Source organism: Lagopus leucura, unplaced genomic scaffold (genome assembly GCF_019238085.1).
Source record: "Lagopus leucura isolate 7727_CA_CO unplaced genomic scaffold, USGS_WTPT01 Super-Scaffold_100157, whole genome shotgun sequence".
Lineage (NCBI taxonomy): Eukaryota > Metazoa > Chordata > Aves > Galliformes > Phasianidae > Lagopus > Lagopus leucura.
The window spans coordinates 49,569,443-49,583,506 of record NW_024962334.1 but is presented as its reverse complement, the minus strand read 5'-3'; the positions used below and the strand labels follow the sequence as shown (position 1 = coordinate 49,583,506).

General features: G+C 40.2%; 1 protein-coding gene across 3 annotated transcripts in view; it reads left to right on the top strand.

Annotated features, from left to right (window-relative positions):
• The window catches only part of ADCYAP1R1 (ADCYAP receptor type I), a 129,942-nt gene that overhangs the window by 75,304 nt on the left and 40,574 nt on the right, over positions 1–14,064 (top strand). For all 3 annotated transcript variants that reach the window (XM_042889185.1, XM_042889184.1, XM_042889183.1), the window contains exon 4: positions 3,576–3,683. In XM_042889185.1, coding sequence (XP_042745119.1) covers positions 3,576–3,683 — 108 coding nt within the window. The remainder of the gene's footprint in view (positions 1–3,575; positions 3,684–14,064) is intronic.

Sequence of the window (14,064 nt, the reverse complement as noted above, 5' to 3'; positions counted from 1 at the left end):
GCTATTTAGGATAAGAATTTTTAGCCTCATTCTACTGCATGAATGAATGAATACTTACAGAGTAGTTCACCACCACAACCCAGCTAAAATGGGATTATTCCTAATGGAAGGTCTTGCTACTGAGGGGCTACAGAGGAAACATCGTTTAGGTGAGTGCACTTAAATTGGGAAGTCTAAGCTGCCTGAAGTTAAACTGATACTGACTAATTCCACAATCACATCAACCACTTTGCATTTCCTCTAGAGCCAAGTGAGGGTGCAAAAGATGAGCTATGCCATTGGAGAGAAGGTGACTAGCTGAATAACATGAAAAACTCTTTTTCCCATGCTATGAGGAGGGTCTAAATAGCTTTCCAAGATCAGATGCCAAGCTTTACATCAGCTGGGTTAGCTGAGATGAATCCTACAAAGTTCAACAAGCAGATTTCTGTCTGCAGGCTCCAGTACAGACCTGGGAAGGTAAAGCAGAATTTGCACTCCCTGCAAGGCATCCTGTATTAAGATGATTTTTACTTATTATTTCTATGCTCTAGACTACATGAAAACTTATTCTTTAAAACTACATGTTGGCATTATTTATTCCAAACATGCTAAGAACCAGGAGAATTAATCCATATGGTGCTGTGCCTTGCTTCTTGCAGTGTCTGAGCCACTTCTTTCAAAGCTAGCTTGAGTATCCCTCCATCACACGGCAATGGAGACATACCATCAGAGCCAGAGGAGAGCCCTACTGTGCAGTTTCACACTCAAATCACACATTTCCGTGGGCAGGTTTCACCCAGCAGGAGTTCCTGGCTGTGTTGTGGTTTACAAATGTAAGGGGATTGTCCATGCTGACATGTATTATATTTTATATACATATATTTTTGTGTGTGTTCTTTGCTCTTCCAAATGGTTGCTTTCAAATATGGTTTTATCAGAAAGGATCGAGCAACTTTCTTACTGACAATGAATTCTTTGCAGTCTTTGTCACTTACTGGGCAAATTACTTTTTTTTTTTTTCCTGTTTCCTTCTCTTTCAATGCCAACACATCAGTGTTTTCTAGTAGAACAAAATAATGTCTTTTAAAGTTGGAATATTTTATTTATGCGTGGTATTGCCACAATAGCAGACTACTGTTCAGACTTCTATGAAATATTTATTCATTGTCTTCTCTTTCTTCTCTGCAGTATGAGGATTTATGCTCATTTCTCTAGATAGGTTTGCAGTTTCTGTTGTTATGCCAGTATTTGGAAAACAACTGATGCTAAAGCAGTAATAAAGAATAAGAAAGCTTTCCCTAATTCTAGCACAGCCATTTAATTCAAGTGAGCAAGGCTAGCAGGTGGTTCTCAGAAGATCTCATTAGCCTCTGATTGTCTCTAACACCTCTTGTAAGCAAATGTCTCATTACCATGGATATTTACATATGCTTTACTTTCATACAGGTTGCCATACATCAGTGAACTATAAACCTATTACCAAATGTCTTCAGATTTGAATGGTAAATACTATTCCTGCTGTGTGGACAAACGGTAGCTATCAAAGACAGTAAAATCTAACAGTGCTCAATTCAATCTTGATTTCCATGTTTAGTATCACTGAACTTTTCAAATCATAAAAATCATGAGGTCTTTGAGCCTTTCAGAGATATCCAGTAGAGTCATAGCATGCATACAATGAGATACTCATCTGGAAGTGGAATCAGTCTGGAATACGAATGGAAGAAAGGTGGGGAGAGGAAAATGTGAAGGTTTTTCTTTTCCAGTTCCTGTGGTGACTAAATTTTATATACTCAGCAGTTTATTTTATGTAGCCTCATAATCACAGAATGGCTTAGGTTCCCTGGGACCTTAAGATCATCAAGCTCCAACCTCTGCAGTGGGCTGCCTGCCTCCACAGCTCAAGCTGCCCAGAGCCCAGCCATGGCCTTGGGCACCTCTAGGGATGGGGCACCCACAGCTCTCTGGGCAGTGCCAGGGCATCGCTGCCCTCTGAGTAAAGAATTTCTTTCTAACCTCTAACCTAAATCTCTCCTCTTTTAGTTAAAGTCCTGATCTGATGCTACAGCCTTTCATTTGAAAGAAGGGTTACCAGCTGCTTATCATACTGACATCATTATAGCATTGTAGTTTGATGCTGAACTAATTCTTCAAACCCTCAACTCATAGCTTCCTTATCCACCACACATGGTAGTACCTGGCTTATATTTTGTGAGGACTTGATTTTCTGCCACTGAAGCTGATGGAAATAAATACACAAAGGCCAGTTCTGTTCATACATTCTCATCCGATAGCAATCCCCTACTACTGACAAAATTGACAAAGCCCACACCGTTTTTTAGCAGCTGAACACCCAACATTCATTGTATTGTACTTCTCCCAGTCTGAAACACTGACACTTTGAAATATTATCTGCTTTTGTTGAGGATCTTATTTTCTCAGGCATGCAGTCTAAGAGAAAATATATCAACAGAACCCCACGTACTTCTGAGTGAGGAACTTGCACCTTTTAGCAGTTGGTAAGATTAGATGCTCAATCTCAACATCAAATGCAAAGAACTCTGAGAGATAGTTAAGTTAACCCAGCTGCAGACTGGGTTGTGCATAGAAAGCTCCTTGAAAACCAGTCCTAATTTGTCATATTTCTGATGTTTAATACCCTTATTTTTCCTGTGTCCCAAGAGAAAAAAACTCCCATCCCTAACATTATCACCTCCTATTTCTGCATGCTTCTGATGCTAAAATTCATCCAGTTCCGTATAATGACTGAAAACTGGAAATAAACATTTTCAGGTTGGAAATAATAGGCACAGTCCTGTAACAGGAGGTTGGTTGTGTATCACTCAGATCTTTAATTAAAGGCTGGTGACATTAAGCCTAATATTTGAGTGATTGTGAAGGGTCTGATTCTGTGTTATGCAAGAAATCCTTTAGCTATTTCGCATTTACACGCATGTAAAGACAGTGAATACTACAGGAGTGGTTCTTTACATTTCTGTACTGAGTATTTTCCTAATGAACTGAACAAAATGAAAGAGAGAAGCTTCACTCATATACATCCCAAAAAACAACTCAACAAGCAGCTGTGGGATGAAGCAGAATCTATTCTCCAACTTTCAATCACCACCCTGGGCCAAATTCCAATAAGTGTTAGTATCCAACCTCTGACAGGGATTCAAGTTTGCAGAAATTCACTGAATTGAAATCAGAGATGTCAATCAAATCTCCACAGATTTAACACACTTTTTGCTAGACAGATAGTGGCTGTGAATTCCACTCTAAAGGGAGTATTAGCTTCTGACGTATAATGGAGCAATTTAATTGGGACTAACAGCTTTCACTTTTTGCCAGAGTGGAGTCTGTCCATTACTGTATAATGCTACATTGTACGTATGCTTATGCTATTCTTATCAATGCAAATTATTTTTTGGGTCAGGGAAAGCTTATCAGAAAGTGATACCGTTTGTTATTCTAACCAACTGCACGCTGATGGATAGAAGGAAGAACCAACCACTAAAACCATTTTGAAAACAAAGAGAAGAGAGAGTTTGCACCATTAATCTTATCTTTTTTTGCCTCTCTCTTTTCTATAGGTTGCCCAGGAATGTGGGACAACATTACATGCTGGAAACCTGCAAGTGTGGGTGAAATTGTCTTTGTCAAGTGTCCTGCTCTGTTCAGATTTATCATCTCTGAAGACGGTAAAGTCCTTTCTCTGTGTTTTTTGCTTCTGCCTGGTAGAGCTGCATGGCCAGCAGGCAAATAAAGCCTGATTCAGTTGCTATACTTAAAGGGAAAATAAGAACTACAGTGGCCTGGGGTTGGTTTGAACTTCTGTTCAAAAGAAAACAGTAAAAAAACAGGATGTTTTTGTGTAGATGTATGTGCATATGTTGGGTGGAAGGGGTAAAGATGTGTGAAAAAAAGCTATCTTGGTCACCATGAAGTTATTGGAAAGTCTAGTAGCTAAACAGGGCGTTTGCCCTTGGGAATCCACAAAGATCAGCAAGACCTGAGACTGTGTGAAGGTGTCAGACAGCTAGTCATCATAACTGGAACCTATTTTAGAAAATAACTAAAACTCAGAGCTGGGCTCTGTTCATGCCTATGGAATGTATGTGCATGAAATGACCAATGAGGGCAGTTCCCATGTTGGAGACCAAGTGGAGGGATGGTGAAAATTAAAAATTCTTGGAGAAGTGGAGAAGCTCCATTGTGCCTTTTTGTTCTCTGTAGAAATGAGATGTCAGCTTCCTACTGCTCCTTGCAGCTGGCACCAGCAGCCAAGCAAAGAAACGAAAGTAAACGAAAGGTCAGAAAATTGCCCAGGTTGCGTTGTGGTGAGATGGACTGTTTCTGTTTCCAGAATCACAGAATGGCCAGAGTTGGAAGGGACCTAAAGGATCATGAATCTCTAACCAGAATGCATTACTGTAAGAGTTGTCCCTTGTTAGTTAACAAGAAGCCTTTGCTGATATTTAACAGTAATGTCCATCTCATCCCAGCACCCATGTAGGCCAGCATAGATCACTTAAGGAGCACTTCTCATGGAGGAAAAACCTCACCTTTTTCCTTCTGCCATCCTCTTCCCAAAGATTATTTTGCCAGTGAATTATTCAAACAAAATCTTGAATCCAAAATTCACCTTCCTGATGTTGCTACAGACAGTGCACAATTTGTGGTAGATGGAAAATATATCATACACAGCTCTGGCATGCTGAAATATTCACCTTTAAGAACAGACATTTCAATTCATCTTAGATGGTGAAGGAAACACCAAAATGCTTTTGTGAAATGGAGAGGAATTTAAGGGTGATCACCCCCTCACTAAATACATCCATATGAAACTCAAGTGTCTTCTCTCAATTAGTTCACTGGACTCCATCTGTAGTTAATGTGGAGAAAGTAAGTGAAAGAAATCAATGGAAGGCAGTGTATTTAATTTCAAGAACATGAGGTTAATTACCATTTGGAGGTAATCTCTCTTTATCCAGCAAGTAATAAAGACAGTTCCCTTAAATGAGGCATCTTATTTTTGAAGGGAGGAAGACAAGTCCCTTTTTAAATTATCAGTTACAAAAACGTGGTTATTCCTGTAATTCTGTGTGCTTCAATTATAGTGTGTATAATTACACATAATCTTGACTGCTGCAATATTGGTCCAGTATAAATTCAGTGAATGCAATGACACTTGCTGAACCATCACAGTCAACCATAATAGAAAAGACAGCATAGAGCTTCTAGGAGGATTTGTGTCCAACATGGGAAAGGAAATATTCTTCCCTCTTTCACACACATGCACACGCACATATATATATGTGTATTTATTTACATTATTCTCCATGCCTTTGTTATCTGTTTTCATTGACTGCTTGTCATTCAGACCAATTGTCGGACCAGTCTTGGTCATCCTTTGCGCAAGATGCACACTCAACCAAAAGTTTTCACAATCTAATTATCAGTGACGTTTGCAGCCTGCAGGCATAATGCTTTTATATCATTTATTGTGCACCAGCAGATGGCTGATCTGCTGTTATCTTCTGATATGACTGCAAGAGACCTGCTGCTCAATGCAATGCCTGACCAACCTTCAATTAGGACCCCTCCTTTTTGGGGGCCTGTGATGTGCTGCCTCTACCTGTCCTCAAGATAGGCATGGTAACATAGGCAGCACTTTTCTTTCCCTTTCTTTCTCTCTTTTCCTTCCCTTTTGGGGTTCAGTGATCAGAGATGTCAGTAGTTTGAGAACACGTAGAGATGCTGTCTGCATCTACAGCACAGGAACTCTTTCCTCTCTGCCAATCTACCAACACACCTCAGCTGCAGACCTTTTAATGGCTCTCTTTATTCCAAGGGATATTTCATAGAATCATAGAATGGCGTGGGTTGAAAATGAACTCAATGATCAACTGGCTTCAACCCCCTGCTATGTGCAGGGTCGCCAGCCACCAGACCAGGCTGCCCAGAGCCACATCCAGCCTGGCCTTAAATGGCTCCAGGAATGGGGCATCCACAACCTGTCTGGTCAGTCTGTGTTTCCAATGCTCATAATTATATCCTACCCAAATATAGCACCTTCTCCCTTCTAGTGATGAAATTTCTTTTCTGTAGTGCCATTGTTTCTGAAGTAATTAAGGTTTGGAGGGCTCTTGAGAAACCATCTAACATATCTCCCTTCTCAAAGACAGTGTCAGCTCAACATAGTCTATTCCAGCATATAACATTTTAACTTTAATATCAGAATGTCTCGTCCCATATTTTTTTTTCAATTGACATTAATATTCACCTTAGAAAAATAGTCACACTGTACTTAAAAGAGGAAAGATGCCATTAAAAAAAGGCTCCGTACATTGAAGGGCTGAAATAAGGTTTTTGAACGCTTTGCCTGGAATTTCCAGTGCTGTTTGTAAATTGTACCTCACATTTGGCCTCTAGGAGGGTGATAGCATGACCCTAAGAGAGGACTAGTCAGTCCAGTGTAAATATATGTGCTGCCTTCTTGATTTCCTTGCGGGTTCACTAATAAAAGTGACAGCTGTTACTGGGTGGTTTTTTTTTTGGACATCTGTTCAGTAGGAACAAAACCAAGATTCATAATTCGTTAGATAAACAAATAAACATTTAATCTGGAGTTGTTTGAAACCTCGGCAGACCCAGCTGGATTTGTGCTAGTGACCCCAAGGTGGAAATATCTACATCCATAATCACTCTTCTGGGTGAATCAGGATGAATTTTCAGTCTCATTACTGCTAATTTTAGCTAACCGAGTATATTTGCTTCAATGAGGGCTTAATGAAAAAAGTCACATATTATGAAGGTTCCTTAAATAAAGGGTTATTAGATAATTAAAATGTTTCTAAGACGTGGCTAATCACATTTTATAAATCATTACAGTATTCTGTGGCTGCTGCTGTGTTTCTAGAATATGTAAGTAGGATAGGCACTGACCCCAGTGTCCATTAATTGTATATTCATTCTTAATTCAGCAGAGTTTTCAGATGACCAAAAATCATTTTTACAAAGAGCAGCAATGATTTTGATTTATGTTTTTAAAATATTTGTCTTATGAAGCACTGAAGCACTTGTGGAAACATCTGCTTGGATGAAATTGGGGAACCACATGCAGCAGCATTGATTTTAAAGAGTGGGGGAAAGTTATCTCACTTGGCTTTGGAAATCTGTGAATTATATGTGTAAAACTGGTCACATGGACTTCTGGTTCAGTGAGGGAAGTGTTAGAATCATAGAATATCCTGAGTTGGAAGGGACCCATAAGGATCATTGAGTCCAGCTTCTGATAAGTAATCGTAGAAGGTATTTCCTCTGACCTGTGTCAAATTTGTATCTTGAGGTGAATGAAGTCGCTGGAGGAGCCTCTTTGGTTGCTGAATTTCTGAAAGGAATTTGGTTGTCTTAACTTGGCTGCCTGATTTCTGCTTTCAGTAAGGTGAAAAAGAAGATGGACTTAAAAATAAAAACTAACTGATGAAATTCCAATCCCCACCATCCACAGAGATGCTTTTTCGAAGAACAGTTCAGTGGTTCCAGCTGTAAAGACCATCTCTTGCTGTTGAGGGTTTGAAAATATACTCTGCTACGACCTTCATTGCAGTTGGACTGAGGACTGACATTTGAACTGCTGATATGGAAAGCCTAAAGTTAAAATTTCCTTTGGAAATCCTGTGATATATATCTTGTGACCCTTCCTGGTAACGTTTCATTTCAGTTCTCCTTCAAAATCATGAGAATTTTTTATTTCCTTTCAGATTCTCTTTGCGAACAAAAGGATTGTTCTGAAAATCTCTCCACCTGAAAAAGTCATTGTATCTCCTCAGCCTTTTCCAGTGTAGTAGGTTAAAGATTTACAGTGGTTTCTGTTCTGGAGGATTCCTAAATATTGGAGGTTTCTTGTTAGTTGGTTTATGTTCGGTTTTGTTTTCTTTTATGGTGTTTGTTTTTTTTCTCTTCAAAATCCATTTCTTCCATCAATTCACAGTTTAATTTTTATTAGAAGCAATAACTTCCATCGTGTTGCTTTTATCAATTACGTTTTCTCATTCCAAGTGGTAACCCCAGAGAAAGCCCCTCTAGCAACAGAGTACATTTAAAGCATTCTAAGGTATCTTTGCAATTAAAAAAGGAAAAAGGTGCCAGCCATGATGTGTAGTTATCTACAATCCCAACTAGAAAATGTTGTGTTTTATTCTTTTCCTTTATTTATTTATTTTTACAGGCAGTGGTGATGTGTGGTAGAGGAAACTCACAGATGCCAAGGCTTTTCCTTCATTGCCCCTCACGGCCGAGAAATTTTAGAGGGATAAAACCTGTCCACTAAAGGGCCATTGAAAGAAACGCAATAGCCAGCTAAAAAATGAGCGTATTTTTACGCCTCTGATTGGCAGGAAAATCTTATACAAATAGTGATAGGCAGTCTCTGAGCATTGCTGTGTGCTTCACATTGAGAAGTTGTCTTCATTTCAGAATCCAAATGAATGATTAGCTCCTACAGAATCTACCAACTATACAGACTGTTTATTCAGTGCTCAGTCTAGGATGTTGCCTGCGACATCCAAAAGAGCGTGACTGACCTTTGCTGGTACCAGGATTAAGGCTGCTAATTAAAATTCAGTGAAATAAGGAGTCCATCCAGGTATTGTAGAGTTTAAGGGGGAATGTTTATCTTTTCGAACCCAAGTGTTTGCTGGGCTTACTGCTGCTCTGCCAGTCGTGTGTCTTCATTGCTCAGCCACCAAGCTTCATTGTCCCTGAGACAGAGCTGAAAAAAGCCCATTACTGATCCCATTAAAAACACTGAGAGCCACTCAACTACTTTGTCACTAGAACACCAACCCTTCTATATTCTGCACTAGATACATCATGTGGGATTTATGAATGCAAGGTTAATTGGATTTGGTAAGCCATCCATGGCTCTTTTTTCCTGCCTGAGTTTGGATGTTATCCCTAATCAAACAAAACAAGATGACAAGACAAGGGTTAATGAGAGGGGCAGCAGTACTAAATGTGCAAATGTGGAAAGTGTTTCTGTGTCACTTCTGGGGAAATCGTCCTGGAGTACTGACAACATGTGGTACATAACTCCCAAACAGGGTGAAAGGACATGAAAATTCATTGTTGAGAGTCTTTGCAAATCAGTTGCTATTAATTAGGCCTCCTTATTGATGTATTTTTATTTAAACAAAAAGGTGATTTTTAAAGATTAGAGACCTTCTAACCAGCAGAATGTACTTGGAAAGATCCTGTACTTATTTTCTACTGAAGTAGATGATAGAGGATTTGTTTGATACTGGCTGAAATTAATGTTGGCATTGCAGCTGCCTGAAATTGGAAATCATGTTTGCCTGTCAAATGGGCAAGGGAAAAGATCAATGCAAAGGTCGAGATTTTCTGTTCAAATATATCTCACCCCTGATGGGTGTTTCAGTGTCCTCTATGAAAAACAGGGGGAGGGAAACCACTAGCATCAGGAAGCATTCTGTTTTACAGAGATGGGCCATCCCATAGAATGTCCATCTTAGGCTCAGCAAGTCCCAGATATAGGAAAGAGTTATAGGAGACTTATTAAGTGGAGATGTTACAAACTCTCTTTCCAATTTCTGCTCTAGTTGTGCTTCCTAGATAGCAAGTTCTTTCCTTTTAGTTTCCTATTCCTGTTTCCTATTGGGCTTTCCATGAGCCAGTAAAGCCACGGAATGACATCAGCTTTTCCAAATCAAGGAGGCCATTCTATGACATGATGACCAGCTCTACTTTAAAGGGTAACACTTAACCCTAATCCAAAATACAAACCCTTAACCCTAACTCAAACTGATAACCCTTAACCCTAGCCCAAAATGCCACCCTACCTAAAAGGGTAACCCTTTATCATTAAGCATGTCTCTTCTGCCCCAGAATCACGAAGTCTATCTGCAATGCAGGACATACTGCAAATGCAGGTATTGCCATGACAGAATCCTGACTGTATCTACAGTCAGTAGATCTGTATCTGTTTCCAGTCTTCTAGTTAAGGTTTTGTGAATACCTTTTTTAACAGGGGAGTGACATTTTTGGCCTTTCCCTCGAATTATGGGGACAAAGGGTTCTGATACTCACTGAACAGGTTCAATAGCAACAATTGCTCTAAATTATTCTGATCAATTCAGTTAAATATCAAGTCCTTGGTCCATGGCAAGACAACATCCTGCGGTTACCGGGGTAAAGCTGTAACACAATTCAAGGCCTTTGCCCAGTGTGATCTGAAAGCTAATTGGCCCTGGAGAATTAAAAAGCAGGGCTCCTCTGGAAAGTATCCAAGGATGGAACAAGGCAAGAGCTGCTAAGCAGTTTGGAGAACACTTAGGTGTGCAGAAGATAATGCGCTGAATTATCATTGTTGGGTGTAACATGGGCAGCTGCTTCAACCTTAACCATCAGCCTCCACCCTATTGCTGTTTCTCCTCTCTTTGTCTCAAATAATTAAGGAAGGAATTCCATTTGATTGCAAGACTTAGGTGTGATGAGCTCACATTCACTCTTGTCTTTAAGCAAGTGCTCGAATATGCTTACTTCTCTCAGCCTTCTGTCACAATTGATAATCTGCCTTGGACAATATGTCTTCTTTTCTTTGTTTCTTGCTTGAAAAGCTTTGCTCTGAAATATGACCCATGCTCTTCTCTGAGCTAAGAGCCTCTTTGGTAGCATTTGCGTTGACCTCACATGCTGATGGATGCTCCTCTGACAGCCAGCCTGGTAGGACAGATGCACTTCATGTTTAAACGATGCCTACTAGTTGCTATGGTGACCTCAGTCCACTGACAGTTTCATAGCCTTTGATAAAGAAAGGGAAGGGAAGAAAAAAGTCAAAATTTCCCTTACATGTTATTGGTCATCTGTATGCATAAGTCTTGCCACAGCCGGGTACAACAGCCTTTATGTTCTCCATACACGACCTCATTGGCCTTCTCCCATGATCTCCAGCCATAGTGCTCTGGTTCTTCTCACCAACCTGTCATGAAACCACGTGCCTATAAGGGGTATAGGGCATTAGGGTTTGTATATCAGCTCCACCTCTGTCTTCACTGCAGTGTTTTGCACAAGCCACTGGTGAACAGAGAATGAAGAAAATTAGTTCTCCTTAATTGTTCTCTTCCCCCTTGACCATGACAAAGGCAGTACACAAGTGAACGAATGACTTCAATATGTAGTTTAAAGTGTTGTCGATGTGGTGTGAGGCTAGAGACAGAAATAAGGGGGTAAGTGTTTAGCCCAGGGAAAAAGCATGGGGTCCTCTAAGTTCTCTCATTCTGAACCTTGCCTGGCTGCCCTTGCTGTAGATGTATAGAACTGATCCTGAATGCTGCTGGCTGAACAGATTGCTAGTGTAGGGGAGTGGCGTGCAGCAATGGAGGAAGGGCTCCGTGTGCTGGATGGGAGCAGGATGGCTGGTGGATTAATTTCATGTTTCTAAATTAAATGTTAGATTCCTAATCGTTGCTGTAGAAAACAGGGAAAAATTAGATCCCTGCCTAGCTAGCTCGTCATTCACAGAGCTGGATGTGATGATGACAAGTGATTTGGGAAAATGTTTTCCATCACCCACCCCACCAACAAATGATGCTGAGGTGAGAACAGAAATAAGGCTAGAGTATGGGCAAAATATTTTAGGACAGAATGGTTTGTTAAGCCTTTCATTCCCCTTCTTGAGCTAGTAATGGGCAAAAGCTGGAACAAAAGGGTTAAATGAGAGTTGTTGTGCTCAAATAAACAAATCTATGGGAGATAAAGCAGTTGCCATGCCAGCTGACACCAAAAGCAGCCAGCACAAAGTTGGCATGTAGGAGCTGATCTAAAAGGCTGCACAGAGCACGGAGGCTCATTGTACACAGCCTGCTTCTTGGCTTTCACTTTGCCAGCCCTGTTCCCTGCAAAAGAGAAGCAACAATTCCTTGTGTTACATTTCTCATCTTCATTGGAGGATAGGGAGAAGGTATCTGCTCTTTCTAAGGCCTAGCAAATACAAAACATGGAAAAAGGTCTGATACCTACGCAAGAAATTATCATGAAAGTACCAGGTCTTTGCTACTATGTGTAGCTCTTACTGAGTCCTTTGAATTCATTTTAGTTTAGTTTAGTTTAGTTTTTTCTATTTTATCTTCTCATATAGAAAGTAGAAATAAGTAGTATTTTCTGTTTGATTTCTGTGTTTGATTTTTGGGACTAGCAGTTCCTCGTTCTGGTGCATCTTCTTTAGTGCCTCTAAGTAGTACTGCATATAACACCTAATTAATAATGACAGCTCAAGTACTAATGGAAAATTTGCCTTACTTCTCAACGAATGAATTTCCTATTCAACCTGGTCAAATAATAAATAACACTATCTGTCAATGCACTGGACAGTCATCCTTTGTCAAGAATAGCATTAGCTTCCTCAGGAGTTTATTGAGTAATGCAGGCAGTTATTGATTTAAAAATGGTTTTCTAAGGTATTGTTTAATGGCTTCCATTGGCTCTGTCTCTCTGTAGTCTGTACTGTGCTGTTATTTAACTGTATGCAAGGAGTACAGGCCTTGAAGAAAGTCGTGTATATAAGCCTTAAGTTAAAAGATTGAAAAACAAGCTAGTAGCCAAAATGCAGCTGAAAAGGGTGTTTTACTTATTCTTCAGTTCTAGGAGAGTAATATAATTCATCCAGCCTGCTTTACAGTCACCCCAATGGATTTCCCCTTTTGCATCACTCAGGCCTAATGAACCACTTTCTCACTGTCTGCATGTCAAGAGAAAAGTGTTGTAAGAACTTGTGTGAAAGCTCACCCAGCAAGGTGCCCTCTGTTTTTCCCCATTACATTGCTGACACCAGAGCAAATTTGCTCAGGACTTCTGGAAAAGAACAGAAAAAAATGTAGAATTTCAGAGTAGAGTTGAGAAACTCAACCTACAGTCTTCATACAGCCCCAGATCAGCAAGCTCAAGGAGGCTGTGGATGCCCCATCCCTGCAGGCATTCAAGGCCAGGCTGGATGTGGCTCTGGGCAGCCTGGGCTGCTGGTTGGTGACCCTGCACACAGCAGGGGTTGGAACTGGATGAGCATTGTGGTCCTTCACAACCCAGGCCATTCTATGATTCTGTGTTAAATGTTAAGCACAGAAATATTCCAAATAAAGGCCATCACACTCTTCATACCTTTGAGTAGCCATACCCATTGGTATGGTCATGTGAACAGTCATATTCTGGTGGTGGGGGATTCAATGCACAGTGTCAGAGAGAAAGGCAGGACCAGCACACATAAATCTGAAGCCCCATGGTGGCTGTATGCTCCTTCACTGCATGGTTTTTATGCATATATACACATATAAGCACATCTTATTTTATATACGTGCATGTTATCTCACCACTCATTAGGTAGACTTTGACTTTTCACTGTAATTCAGACCATAATGTTCAATGTAAATCTAATTGACGTTCCAGTGGTGCAACTTATTAGTGAGAATTAGTTTGATGGATCAAGCTTGAAAGCCTTTGTAATAAAAGGCTGTACTGGAACATTCCTCAGTGCATTAGCAAGGATTTAGATGTAGACAAATACGTTAATAAATGGCAAGCTTACTCCTACAGCAATCAGAAAGTGAACATCATTGAAAATGTGAATCCCTTCATGTTGCCCAAACACGGTTAAAATGCAATATCAATCCTGGCTGCAGAGAAAATGGTTAATATAAAAAGCCTCTTAATTTCAAAAAGCTACATTGACATAATGTTCCATTGGTACCGAGGTCATGATAGTAGAAATGAATTCAAATTGGGTATTCTACCATCACTGCAGCCAAGTGTGGCCTGTACTAAGAGTCAAATAACAGCAGGTTTTATGTCCTCCTTTTTAGGTTACTGGGAAGAGCAAACAAACAAAACCCAACAGCAACACACTTAAAGCACTTATAATTCATTTTTATCTGTCTGTCTGTCTGTCTATCTCTCTATCTGTTCATCCATCCAACCATCCCACCATCCATCCCACCATCCATCCCACCATCCATCCATCCCACCATCCATCCATCCATCCATCCATCCATCCATCCATCCATCCATCCA